General features: G+C 36.3%; 1 protein-coding gene across 7 annotated transcripts in view; it reads right to left on the bottom strand.

Annotated features, from left to right (window-relative positions):
- The window catches only part of ATRNL1 (attractin like 1), a 1,361,117-nt gene that overhangs the window by 1,347,379 nt on the left and 139 nt on the right, over positions 1–13,599 (bottom strand). For all 7 annotated transcript variants that reach the window (XM_072623397.1, XM_072623377.1, XM_072623406.1 and 4 more), the window contains exon 1: positions 13,378–13,599. This exon is cut by the window's right edge and continues 139 nt beyond it. In XM_072623397.1, coding sequence (XP_072479498.1) covers positions 13,378–13,599 — 222 coding nt within the window. The remainder of the gene's footprint in view (positions 1–13,377) is intronic.

Here is a 13,599-nt window from a genome sequence, read left to right as displayed (position 1 = left end):
CCAATTAGTGTCCTAGCAGAGCTAAAGACATCAAAAGCTAGTGGCAGTGCCTTTATCAGGAGCTGAAGACAGGCAGCTTCAAGACTCTACAACGAGCCCAGCAGAAAGTTAGACCATGTCTAAGGGAAACTTCATGAATACCTCACAAAGGGAAAAGAAAAGGACTTCAGTAACTAAGAGTTACAAATTACTCTTTTGTCACATATACTCTCACAGCTTAAGCGTACTTTCCCCTGTACTCCCTACGTACTGGTGGGAGAGTGTATCAGAGACTTTTGAGGGGCTACTTTGTACCAATGTTTTTACTATACTACCTTAGTAAATAACTCTTTCTACAAGTTAATTAAGTTTGGCTGACTAATTGATATCAACTGATAAACATGGGGGAAAAGCACTGCAATGGAGTCTTATAAGCATTAGAAAGCCATCACTCAGAACCCTGAAAATGTCAGTCAGGAGAGTAGCTCCAGAGCCCATGCTTCATCTTGTAGATGATGTCTCTGTTTCCCTTTACAATTTTCACACTGATGAAATCCCTTGTTATTTTACTATATTGTATCTTCATGGCAAAAAAAAAAAAAAATACTGTAGTTTCAAAGACATTTAATACCAGAAGCCTAGTTTTTCAAAAAGGCCTGGGTATAGTTTATGAATTGAGACAATCTGGCAAAAAAAAAAAATTGCTAACTTGAACCTACTTCATTAGAAACATAACCACAAAATATCTAGAACCCTTTAACCAGAAGGCAATCTGAATACTAAAAATCTCTTCATTCTAGTAATTAATTTCTCCTTAATGTGAAGTCATAGTCCTACAAAATTTCATTGTTGTATAGTTGCTATGAGGTACATTTCTCCTTCTCTTACAACATAATGAAGCATATTCAAAAAACACTTCTTCAAATGATTCCAGTAATTATTCTAATTTTAAAAGTTCTCTAAAATAAGGACATTTTAAACCTTCAAACATAGCAAATTTTAAAATCAATATACCATGCATAAACAAGTCTGAATAATATAATTTCTATAGATAAAACTATTTATCATTTTCTTATTCATGGGTCATCAAGCTGTAATTCAAGAATACAGTTATGCTAACACGACAATAATATTTCCTTTCCATGAGATAATTGAAGTAATAAATGATATTTTCATATAAAATGTTTTCATATAAATTATTGATGTAATTAGAGTTATCAAAAAATCAAAAAAGGAAGCACAGTATTAAAACATGTCAAGGAAAATAGAGCAATTATTTTCAAAAATCAAATACATAAACTCAGTAGGAATATACAATTTTACTAAGACAGTCCTTTTTCAAAAATGTGATATTTTAATTAAAAAATGTTTTTATGCTTAAAGTAAATTTCTGCATCTCATATGTACCATTTAGAGCATAACTAAAGTCTTCCCTTTAGTTTAACCAGTCAACATCTGTAAAATTAAAGGGTTTGATAAGATTATCTCCAAAGGTCAGTATCTGCTCTAACATTCCAATTCCTTTTTCACATCCCCTTCGGTTATTTACATTCTATGGATGAGGGTTTTTTCTTTCTAAGATTCTTTCTAATTCTGTTTTATGCTGTAAAGTCCCTTTTGGTTCTTAGCATTCTTTTTTTCTTTAACAATCTAACACTAACTTTCTAGTGGTCTAAAGTCCCTTTCAAGTCTTATATTTTAAGATGTTTTCCTGCTCTAACATTTTATATTCTCTGTCCTAAGGTCCCTTCCTCCTCCAGTGATTTAAAAGTCAAATGTTCACTTGTTTACATTTAAAATGAAAGTCAAGCATAGTTTGAGATTACTTTCTCTGATAGTCTGTTACTGAAACATTACATATTCTAAACTTTTTAATCAGAGTTATTATAACTATAAATGGAAATAATCTCACCATTAAGCAAAGGTAGCTATGATTGATAATAAATTTAAACTTGAGAAAAGGAGGTTGAAAAAAGTTTCATGTATTAACCAGGATTAACAAATTAATAGTTTAGATACTAAAAGACCCCTTAGAAGCTTATTAAAAACTGAAGCAGAAGTGAAACTTAATTTTTCTCCTCCTACTCTAACATAGTAGAATGGCAGCCTCAGGCACTATAGGATTTAAACAATATCTTTTCAAAAGGGAAATTTTTTTTAACATTTCTCTCTCTTTTATATCTATTACTACTGGATTTTGACAAGACTTATAAGCAGTTTCAGATGCTCATTATTATAGCAATTCAGAAAATGTAACCTCCCATCCAGTATTCCAATCTAGAGTCTCTTCTCTTTCACCTGTCTTTAATCTCACTAGCCATATAATCTTTCCAACCTATCATTTTCATCAAATCAGTAAGTAGTTCTTCATTTCCAATGGAATAAAGTATAAATGCCAAGTCCTGGCATTCACAATCTGGTTATCTTTCTTATCTTATCTCGTACTATTTTCCTGCTTACACTTTATTTTCAAACAAGATTATACTTCCACACCATTCCCTGACCAGGCAGTACAGACAGCACTTCTTAAAACTGTGGGTCACAATCCCATGTGGGATCAAGAAAACTTTGGCAATATTAAATGATTTCAGAATGTGCAAGACCAAAAATTAATTCAAAATCAAATTCATAAGGAATCCAAGGTGTTTCTGGCAGCAACTGCCAGTGCTGCATCATGCAACTTAACTGCAGCCTTGGTTCTGAACACAAAGTATCCACACTCTGCCCTTGGAATGCCCTCAGGCACACCATGCCAACCAAAGCAGCCAAATGTGAAAAGGGGTCAGGAGTGGGAAAAGTTTAAGAAGCCCTGGTCTAGATCCTCCTATTAAAATCCCTCCCTTTGAAGCCCCCTTCTATCATGAAGTCTTTCCCAAATGAAAGTAATCCTGCCTTACTCAAACTTCAAATAATATGTTTCATGGGCCTTACCTCTTAACTTCACATTCGATCTCACATTACAGTTATTTAGAACAAAACTTAAGTTTGTGTAGTACTTGATTATTTGCAATGTGTTTTCCTCACAGTGAAACACAACATGGTTTATGGAAAGAATACTAGATTTAAAGTCCAATGCCTTCTGTTTTGTCCGTCTTTGCCACTTTCTATGTAACATGTACATGATTTCACCTCTCTGGGTCTCAGTTACCTTATTTGCTAAGGATTCCTTCACAATTTAACCTTGTTATCCTATGAACCCTTTGAGGCAAGTTGCACAAACACTATTATTTTCATTTTACAGATGAAAAAACTAAGGGTCTCAGAGATTAAATTACATGGCCACGGCTCCAGGAATTGGTTCAATGTCTTCATCGGGATTTGAAATCAGTTCTCTTGATTCCAATCAGTACTCCACTCTGCATTTTCATATGCCATGAGTTTGCCTATTAGAACATAAACTCCATTAGGGTAAGAGCTGTCTTATTTGGCCTTCTTATCACCAGTGCCTGGTATAGCGCTCTTCATACAGTATATGCTGAATATTGAAGTAAATAAGCACATGTTTATAATCCACTACCAAAGAGACTACGTCAAATGATGTCTTAAAATCAGGAGTTCTGAGACGGTGAGTTCCCAGGAGAAGGGGGCCTCCATGCTGCCTAATGAGGAGCAAATGGGTCCATGGAGGAAACAGAAGAGGTCGAAACTCCCATACAAAGCAGTAGTGAGATCAGGCCTGTGAGTAGCCCCTGCATTTCTAGCCCAAGTAAAAAAAAGGAAGCCTTACCTTTAAATTGTTTTTTTAAGAAAGGTATAGAATGATGAATTGATCTTACCCAAGCAAAGACAGCAAAAGGGAAGGGAATATGCATTTATAAAATATCTACTTTGTACAAGGCACTAGGTTAAGGGGCATATAAATATTATCTCATTTGGTCCTTACAACAAAGATAAGTGCTGTTAATATTCCCATACTACAGATGAGGAAACTAAGGTAAACAGTGGTAGAATGACCTGCCAAGGGTCACATAGTTATTAGTAAGTGTCTGAGGTCAAATTTGAACTCATCTTCCTGATTCCAGGCCAATTGCTCTATCCACTGAATCACCTAACTGCCTCAAAGGAAAGGAAACTGGAGGAAATATGACAACCGCCTTAAGTTTGAGTAAAACATATTTCAAAAAAAATCCAGAGAAAATTGGTAGCATTCCAGAGAATAAAATTCTACAGGGGAAATTAAATAGGAAGCTCTCAAAAATGACATTCTAAAGAAACAGAGAAATAAAATTTTAATGAGAAAGAAAAAAAGAAAGTTAGTTGTCCAAAGAGAGCAATGTGGATGCAAAGAGAACTCATCTACCAATTCAAGTTTTTAAAAGACATGAATCTAAGATGAAAGCTGAGGGATTAATGCAAAAGCATAGGAAAGTCCTGGAAGAATGTGTCAGGAGTGCTAAAGCTCAAAGATCTGAAACTAATGAATAGAGCAAAAAACAGCCATTTAAAAAGAGTTATTTTAGCTAGTGGGGGGAAGCAAAGGAGAATAAAAGAAGTGACAGACAGAACCGCTCTTCACTGTACATGGAATAATTACAAAAGGGAGAAGAGAGCTGCTGACCCTCGTTTTGCTTGTGTTTTCTGTGTCAATCAGAATGATCCTTGACCTGGAAAGGGTAGAACAAAAGTGGTGAATGGAGAGTGGATACCTGAGATAAAGGATAAGAGAGTAACAGAGCACCTGGCTTTCCTCAGTGTGTTTGTGTCACCAAGCCCAAACGAACTATAGCCTACAGCCCTGAAAGAACTGTCAGCTTTGCATGATCACAAAGAAAAGGAAAAATATCACATGGTTGGGAAAGGGAAATGCCCAGGCCTACAAAAAAAGGAGAAGAGACTGGAATATGCAAATGGTGCGTTAGGAAGCTTGATTCTGACTCCTGGCATAATTCTAGAATATATTATTAGAGGGTTGGTTAGTGAACAGCCAGAAATGGAAATGATGAGCACAAAGCCAGTGTGGCTTCATTACCAGCAAGTCATTCTAGACTGTCTTCAGCTCATTTATTTTTGCCAAGATTTCTAGACAAGTATATCAGCATAATGCTACAGATTTGCCCAGTTTTCAACAAAGAGTTTGATAAAGTCTCTTATATCATTCTTGCAGACAAGACCAAGAGATGGAGGCTAGAACCAGTCACCTCCAAATATTTTGTATCCCAGCAGTAAAAATGTCTGGAATATATACTCATATACTACTAGTGTACGTATTTATTTATGTATAAAGTATATATGTGTGTGCTCTACTGATTATGTACTCAATTTGGCTCAACAATCATATAAATGAATGAATGAAAAAGCATTTATTAAATCAGCAATATCAAAATCAAATAGAAAAACAGGCCACTAAACCATCACGTGAGTATTCCTATGGCCTATATGTGAACTTAGAAAACCACATATCTATGTTTTATTTTATTTTTATTTACTTTTGTTAACTATTATCCAGTTACATTTTACTCTCATTTGGGCTGAACCAAACATATAAACTTGTATGTGTGCATGTGTGCATATTCACACACACTAATACATATATATAGTAATACTAATAATAATATTTATTTATAAAGTGTATATAATATATATATACTATTCTCTTAATTAATCCTGCTATCCTCTCAAGCTAAGTGAAATATATTAAGGATTTCAGGGACTTAGGGATGTTTATAGGCAACAGGGAAAGAATCAACAACTAAAGCAGAGTGAAGATGGAAGATGGGAGAGAATGATCAATGGGGCAAGCTCCCAGAAGAGAAAGGACAGAATAGGATCAAGGGCACAAGTAGAAAGAATTAGACTTAAAAAGAAAGATCACCTCTTCCTCATAGCTTGTAACAAAAAAAGGCAGTAAAAAGGAGACCTTCTAAGTGGCAGAGATAAGGAAGTCCATGATAGGTAGCCTCAAGCTCAGTTCATCTCCTGAGAAGGAAAGCTGGTGATATAGGAGGAGGTTTGAAAAAAAAGTTTTATTTTAGCCACTATGGGGAGCATAATAGAGAATCAATCAGAAAAAAAAAAAAATAAAAGAATTTTCAGGTAACAGTTGAACTTAGATCAAATGAAATTGTAGTGACACTACCTGCCATATTTATATGCCTTTCTCTAGCAGCATTGAGAAGCACTGGAGTAGGAGCAGAGAAGGTAGGTCAGCATTGGCAGGTCATGATTGGTGGTAGGAAAAGAATGAAACAGACTAAGGGCTAGAGCACAGTTTATGGTTAGAGTGGTCAAATCTAAGTTAAAAGCTTCAATAAGAAGAAAAGGAGGCCAGGTCAAAAGTGATGAGATGAACAGGAAAGGATGAAGTGACTAGAGGTTACAATGAAGACAAAGAACAGTTTTGGGAAGAGTAAGGCAGAGAGAGAGAGATGTTCATGTTATTTAATACTAGAAAGGCAGAATTAATGGTTAATGTGCTGGACTTGGAATCAAATGACTTGAGTTCAAGTCCTGACTCTGACACTTTATTAGATGTATGACAACAAGCAAATCACTTCACCTCTCCAAGACTCTAGCAACTTAGCCAAACTAAAAGTTAAAGACAGAATCTGCTTTGCAGGAGTGATAGGAATTCCCCTATGCCAATGAAATCATGAATCAGATATAGCAGCTCATACTGATACAGCATTTTGCAGCCTATAAAGTGGCTTGTGATATCTGCTATACTATCTCCACGCTGGTAATGGGGCAATTAGGTGACACAGTGAATAGGCACCAGGCCTGGAAGTCAAGAAAACTTGGGTTCTAAATCTGATCTCAGATGCCCTTACTAGCTGTGTGACCCTGGACAGGCCACTTAACCTCTGTTCCTCTCAGTTTCTTCATCTGTAAAATAGGAATACTAATACCATCAACCTTCCAGGGTTGTGGTAAAGAGCAGATGAGATAATATTGGTAAAACAGCACAGTGTCTAGAACATAATAGGCCCTATATAAATGTTGGCTATTACTATTATTATTATTAATGAAGTATTCAAGAATTAACATTCTCTCTTATCAAGTATATTATTATATCATATTCAACTAGCACTGCAGACAAATGCAATAGAAATCTGAAAAAAAGGTAAGACAAAAATCTGTATTGCTTATATTTTCCAAAAGCATAGTCAAACCCAATTAAGGAATTGAAGGACAGCTGCTGATTATTTGGAAACATCATACATTTATATAACTTTTCAAAGTAACATTACTTTCTTCATAAAAATGCAAATTTAATTTTAAAATGTCATACCCTTATTTTGGGTTACACCAACAGTTATAATAGGTTTGTTTTGGTGTTTTCCTAAAGCTTTAACATCTGTGGAAAGTCCTTTTTTTTTTCACTTTAAAATAGGAATTATCTTTTTTAATTCTGGTTGGAGATTATTCAATGTGTATTTGTGTATTTTAACATTAGCTCAGTGTTAAAAAAAAAATTGACCTTCCAATTGTGAATTATGAGTCCGCTTGCAGTAGAATGAGTGCTAGCATATCCAAAGGTACTAAAGAGAATCACCTCACTCTTCCACCTTTCACAGCGGGTTTCTACAACCACTGCAAATAATATCATCACAGAAGTTACAGTCTCCCTTAGTGAAGGGATTTTTCTATGATTTCATCATAATGTGCAGATAGGTGCATTTGAAATGATCACAGACAAGTCCATGCCACCCAACATGCATCTTCCAATTGGCTAAGAAGATCCAGGATTACATATAAAATCCTCTATTAGCTTTTAAAATTCTTCATAAACTGGTGCCCCTCTTGTTTTTGCAGTCTTCTCTTTACTGACTTCCACATACTCTACAGTCCAGGGACACTGGCTTGCTTGTTTTTACTGGCACAAGGTACTCATCTTCCAACTTTGTGCTTTTTCACTTGTCTGTCTCCTATACATAGAATATTCTCCATATTTACTTCTGCCACTTTGGCTACCCTGGCTTCCTTCAAGTTTCAACTAAAATTCTGCCTTCTGCAAGGCAGTATATGCCAGTCTACCTTCATCTTTGCGCCATCTAAGATTACCTCCAATTTATCTTGTATATCATACTTGTATGTCTTTTCCCCAACTGTAATGTGATCTCCTCGGGGCACGGACAGTTCTTGCCTTTCTTTGTGTCCACAGTACTCAGTACTGTACCTAGTACATCATAAGGGCTTAATAAATGCTTGTTGACTAACACCTCTTGAACTACCTATGAAAACAGACCAGTCAAGCAGTGCACCAGCCCCAGAGTAAACAACTCCAGGTTCAAGTTCCTGAGGGATAATTAAATAATGGGGAGACAAGGAAAGGGAAGAAAAAGTTTCTCCCTCTTTCCCCCCTCCACCCCACTGAATTGATCACATCACTTGGGAGAAGGAACCAGTAGAAGCCAAGGCATCCAGCTGAAAGCATAAAGAAATTATGATGATAAAGGATCACCTAAGAATGCAGAAGCTATATACAATACTTGAGAACAAAAAGAGATATACCAAAGGAAAAAACGTGAAAACAGCTGGATGCAGAAGGATGAGCAAAGAGAAAAGCAGTTTCAAAGGATAGGATCCCTTGCAACAGAGAAGAATGCTAACAGAAAAGTGAGTATCTAGGTGGTACAGTGGATAGAACACTGGACCTAAAGTCAAGAAGACCTGAGTTCCAATTTGGCCTCCAGCATATACTAGCTGTATGACTCTGGGCAGGTCACTTAGCCTTGTTTGCCTCAGTTTCCTCACCTTTAAAACTGAAGTAATGATAGCACTTTTCTAGCAGGGTTGTTTCGAGTATCAAATAAGATAAAATTTATAAAGTACTTAGAACATAGTAGGTACTATATATATATATATATATATATATATATATATATATATATATATATATATATATATATATATATATATATATACATAAATTTGGTAGCTATTATTATTACCATCATTATTATTAGCTTTGGAATCAAGAAAGGAACTCATAGCATAAAATGCCAGAAATTATGAGTCACCCCTTTGACATTTGTGCATCTTCCATCTTCCATTCACCATGACTGTACTCTCAGTTTGAACCCAATCTCCCCTTGAACACAGAGGTGTATTTGTGGAAGAGTTCACTTCAGTTTTTTAGGGGAATATTTTTTACCAACTATTTTTATTATCTCATCTTAGTAAATACTTTTGCTAAAAGATAATTGCAGCTACAATTGGAAATACTCCAGTATTTCCCCAACTGTAAGGGACAGCACTGGAAATCTAAACCCTCAGGGTCATTCCTAGAACCTTAAGAAAACAGTAGTCAGGTGCCAGCTGGGAACTCAGCCTGCCAATGCAAATGGGACTCAGGAAAGTGGCCCCACAGAGGGAGACAGAGCAGTATAAAGAAAAAAATGTGCCATGTTACTGACTATATGCCACTATGGCCAAAAGAAAGGAGTGAAATAATTATCTCAACCCACACAATTTTCCTACAATGTGCCAAGGGAGTCATTTTTCATAGGTTATTTCAAATAGCTACTATCACTCTAAACATGTTCAACAAGAAGGAACATATATTAAAGCAGTCTGGAAACTGAGGAAATGCATCACCTTTTTATCCCCACCAAAGGTTCATCTATGCATAAAAGCCTAAACTAAGAAAAACCAAATAATTAACCAACTTGCTATGCTACTCCTATAATATTTATACTAGCATAATTGCAATTTAATTACTGTTTTCTTTCCTCTCTAACTTTGTTTCAGAATATTACCCTAATTGTTGGTGAAATGTTAATTCAATTAATTTATGAGCTCAAATTTGATTTATTAAAAATATTATGAAATTATCCCTATGTAAAAGGGTATATATTTATATTTATTGAATAATGCAAAAAATTCATGGGCATAAATGATTCATTACTCTTTTGATACATGGCAAAAATAGTATTACATAAGGATACAGAAAAATCAATCTAACTACATTAAAAATTACTTACTTCCTTCTTACTAATGAATAGAATTTGAAATATATATTTGGCACCCAAAGAAAATTGAGATTTATTCATTCTACCTGACTTTTCTTGGCTATTGAATAAACTAACTTCACAAGCTTGTTCTTACCTCCATATTTCAATAAGCTGTCACTGAAATACCATACCTTAACTGTGATACTTATGTAAGTCAATATTTACCTTAATTTACCTTATAGGTAAATAAAGTGCCTGATATATTTACAAATTATCAAAAAAACTTTATAGGGGAGTTGTTGATGATAAAGGATAGCTGTTTGTAAACAATACGCTATATACTAAAATGGTTTCTAACATCAAAAACACTAATTTATAATTGACAATATCAGAAGTTCTCACACTGTCATTAGCAAGAAAATCTTAGACTATGACTGGAGTTTGTAGTATATGTTCAGTTTATGAAAAAATTGCTTTCAACAATTCAACTTCTTAAATAAAGTTCTAGTAAAATAATGCTCAATAAAATGGTTTAGTTTAATGCAATAAATACCAGGATAAACTAAACATAATTAAACTGTGATAAATATTGATCACTTTACATTTTACAAGTGACCATGATCATTCCAACTCTAACAGCTTGGAAACTTCCAGTCTTGTCTTTCTCCAAAGATAAAAATTATGTTTTACCTATGGGAGTAAGATCATAACTCAGTATTCTTCTTTTCAAATAGGAATAGGTGGAAGACTACAATCAATTCTTCTAAAATGGAAGAAAATACACTAAAATACAGACAGGCTTTGCTACAGTATCTGCTTTTTCTTTTTTTTTTCCTTTCCATCAATCTTCCATCCCAGCTAAGCATTTGAAGAGTACTTTTATTCCCTAGTGGATTCCCTATAGTAGAAAAGCTAGGTTACCATGGAGCCAGCCAATTAATTTTGACACCTGCTTACTAAGATTGATCAATCATTTCTGATGTCTGTTTGCTAGGTTGCTATCCTTCAGTTTAGAAAGAGATTTCTCAGGATAATTAATGGCTTGAGAATTTCTATTTAGAGACTTTCCCAGTGTATTAATAGTACAACAACCTGAAAAAAAGTTACCATCCTCAAAACAAAATCTTCATCAATGCATAGGTTGCCATGTACTTTAATATTTTTTCTTTTAAAGCTAATACTTCCATCCTTGACTATTATAAAAGACTGAGAGAAAGAAGGTTCATCTAAACTAATGTGATTATGATCACATTTTCAGAAATGAAGAGGACTTAGGGATCATTTAGTCCAACCCTCTCATTTTATAGTTGAGGAAAATAAGGCACAGAAGGGTTGTTACTTGCTCAAAATTACACAGGTATTAGCTGCAGAGACTGGATATGAACCAAGGGCTTTTGACTTCAAATCTAGGATTCTTTCTACTTTACTATGCTGTCAAATTGCATCTGGAGATAAGAAAAGCATGCATAAGTACTAGAAGTCACAGTGAATATTCTTTAAAAATGATAAATGTGTTAAATGATCAATTTATGAAATATTTTCATTAAGTGGGCAAACATTTAAAATTCTCTTCATTTTAAATGCAAATTGAGAGAAATAATTGTTAATTTTTATTATTTAAGCCTGTTTTTATTTGATTTACTATCTTCCTTACTGACAGAAGCAACATCTGCTTGTAGAGTCACTAGCAAGGAGCCTCCCCATCCCATTCCTTACCCATCTCCCCCCCATCCAGCTGGTCAACAACTAGCTCTACTGCTATAAAATACAGCTGTAAGCTTCTCATAACTGCAGATGTTTGTGCTCTTTAGATAGATGGGAAGGATCCAACCACATCAAGCCAAATGTCCCTAAGTTACATGTCATTCAGACAATTTTCATGTTCTTAGCTAAAGAAATATTAGGAAATATATATGGCTTCTTTACTCTCAGCTCCTGCTGCCAGTTTATATCTTCCAAAACTATATCACTTATCAGATAATGAAATTTACTGCTATTTTCACTGGCTAATTAAGCTACCTGTCCTAATGAAAAGAAAGCTACAAGCAAATGCTGAAACTGAAACTCAATAAAATGTCACTTTCCTGATCTGAAACTGAACAGTTCACTTTATTTTCTAACACAATCTTCATGAGCCACTCCTAGAATACGAAACCTAGATTGTGGTTATTTTAAAAGCAGGTACTAAATATTTGCTCTAACCTATATAAGTACATCAAAAAAACAAAGAATTAAGTCTGACTGAAAACTGGCACATCTTAACAAAATACCCATAGATGCCTTAAAAAATCAAAGTGTCTTTTAAAATGTTATGCCTTTTCACATTAAGTTCGTAGTCTATTCATAGAGCTAGAGAAAATCAAAATTTCATGAATATCTTTTTAAATGGACCATTGGCATTATTTTAACAGTCAAAAAGCTTGGGGGTGGGGAGTTCCAGAGAGCAGAGCTAGGGGATTTAAAACTCTAGGGACATATATTTGCCTCCCTCATACAGTAATAAGGGATTGCTCTGTTCCTGGCACTAAGATTATAACCTAGATATATGGCATTCTTCCTTTTCCAACATACTTAGAAATAGAATGTAACAGGGATTTCACCTGGATTTCTCTTTCATTCACAGTAATTATGAATAGCGTTCGGTTTTCCAGGCCACAGACTAACCACACGCTCCACATTCTCAACAAGAGCACTGAACAACTAATGAACTTTACAACTGTCCATTGCAAATGAAAGGAGAAATTATAGTTCAGTGGCTAAACTATTTACTGTCTGCCCTTATCTTTTTTTGTCTAAATCAGATTCCACCAAAGTAAAAGCATATAAAGTTGTATGGCAAATTGGTCACTTCGATATACCTAAGAAATACCCTCAGTGACTACTTTCACAATTTATCTAGAAGAGCGATGGTGAAATTGCCTTACTTAGGCTGGCGGTGGTGGAACCACACACACCCACACCCCCACACACGCACGCACACCCCAAACTAAGCAGATATATATTCCCAGATCGCTCGATTATTTCCATATTTCTTTCACTCTCCCAAAGTCAACCCACCACCCAGTTCACTACGTCCCTCAATCCGAAGTTCCCCTGAAAAGCATAGCGAAAGTGAGAGGCACTTTGGGACGGAGAAATTCAGAGCTGCAGGATTATTCCTTGCTGCGGTAGCCAGCGACTGGTGAGCAGGACACCCTCCGACTCAGGGTTCCCCCAAAGTCTCCGCTCCGTCCTTGGCCTCCGTCCTCCACAGACGGTCTCACCCACCCACCTTCCTCCTCCTCCTCAGTTACACCTGTCTCCTTTTCACCTTGATGCAGCTGCTGACGCTGATGCTGCCGTCCAGGGCACGGTGCCCTGTCAATGCCCGTGTCTGCTGCCCCGGGGCTGGGTTGGGGGTAGACTTTAACGCCGATAAAGAAGATGGGACAGGACGGAAGGAGAGAAAAGGCGAGGCCTGAGCGGTAGGGGCGGAGAAGGGCAAGGAGGTGGCCAAACTACTTACTTGAATCTTCCCTGGCAGTGCTGGCAGTGGTCCCCCACCCACCCCTGGTCGCAGAGGCAGGTGGCGTTGACACAGCGGCCCGAGTAGCAGGAGGCGTTCCTGTCGCACGTCTTGGACTGGAACACCTGGGCGTACAGCACCAGGTAGAGGAATCCGTAGCCCAGCAGCCAGCTGGGGACGTCCAGCAGCCAGGAGGAGGCGCCCCCGCCCCCGCCGGTCCGG

This window comes from Notamacropus eugenii, chromosome 1, assembly GCF_028372415.1.
Source record: "Notamacropus eugenii isolate mMacEug1 chromosome 1, mMacEug1.pri_v2, whole genome shotgun sequence".
Lineage (NCBI taxonomy): Eukaryota > Metazoa > Chordata > Mammalia > Diprotodontia > Macropodidae > Notamacropus > Notamacropus eugenii.
The sequence above is the reverse complement of the archived record's forward strand: the minus strand, read 5'-3'. Positions and strand labels throughout refer to the sequence as shown.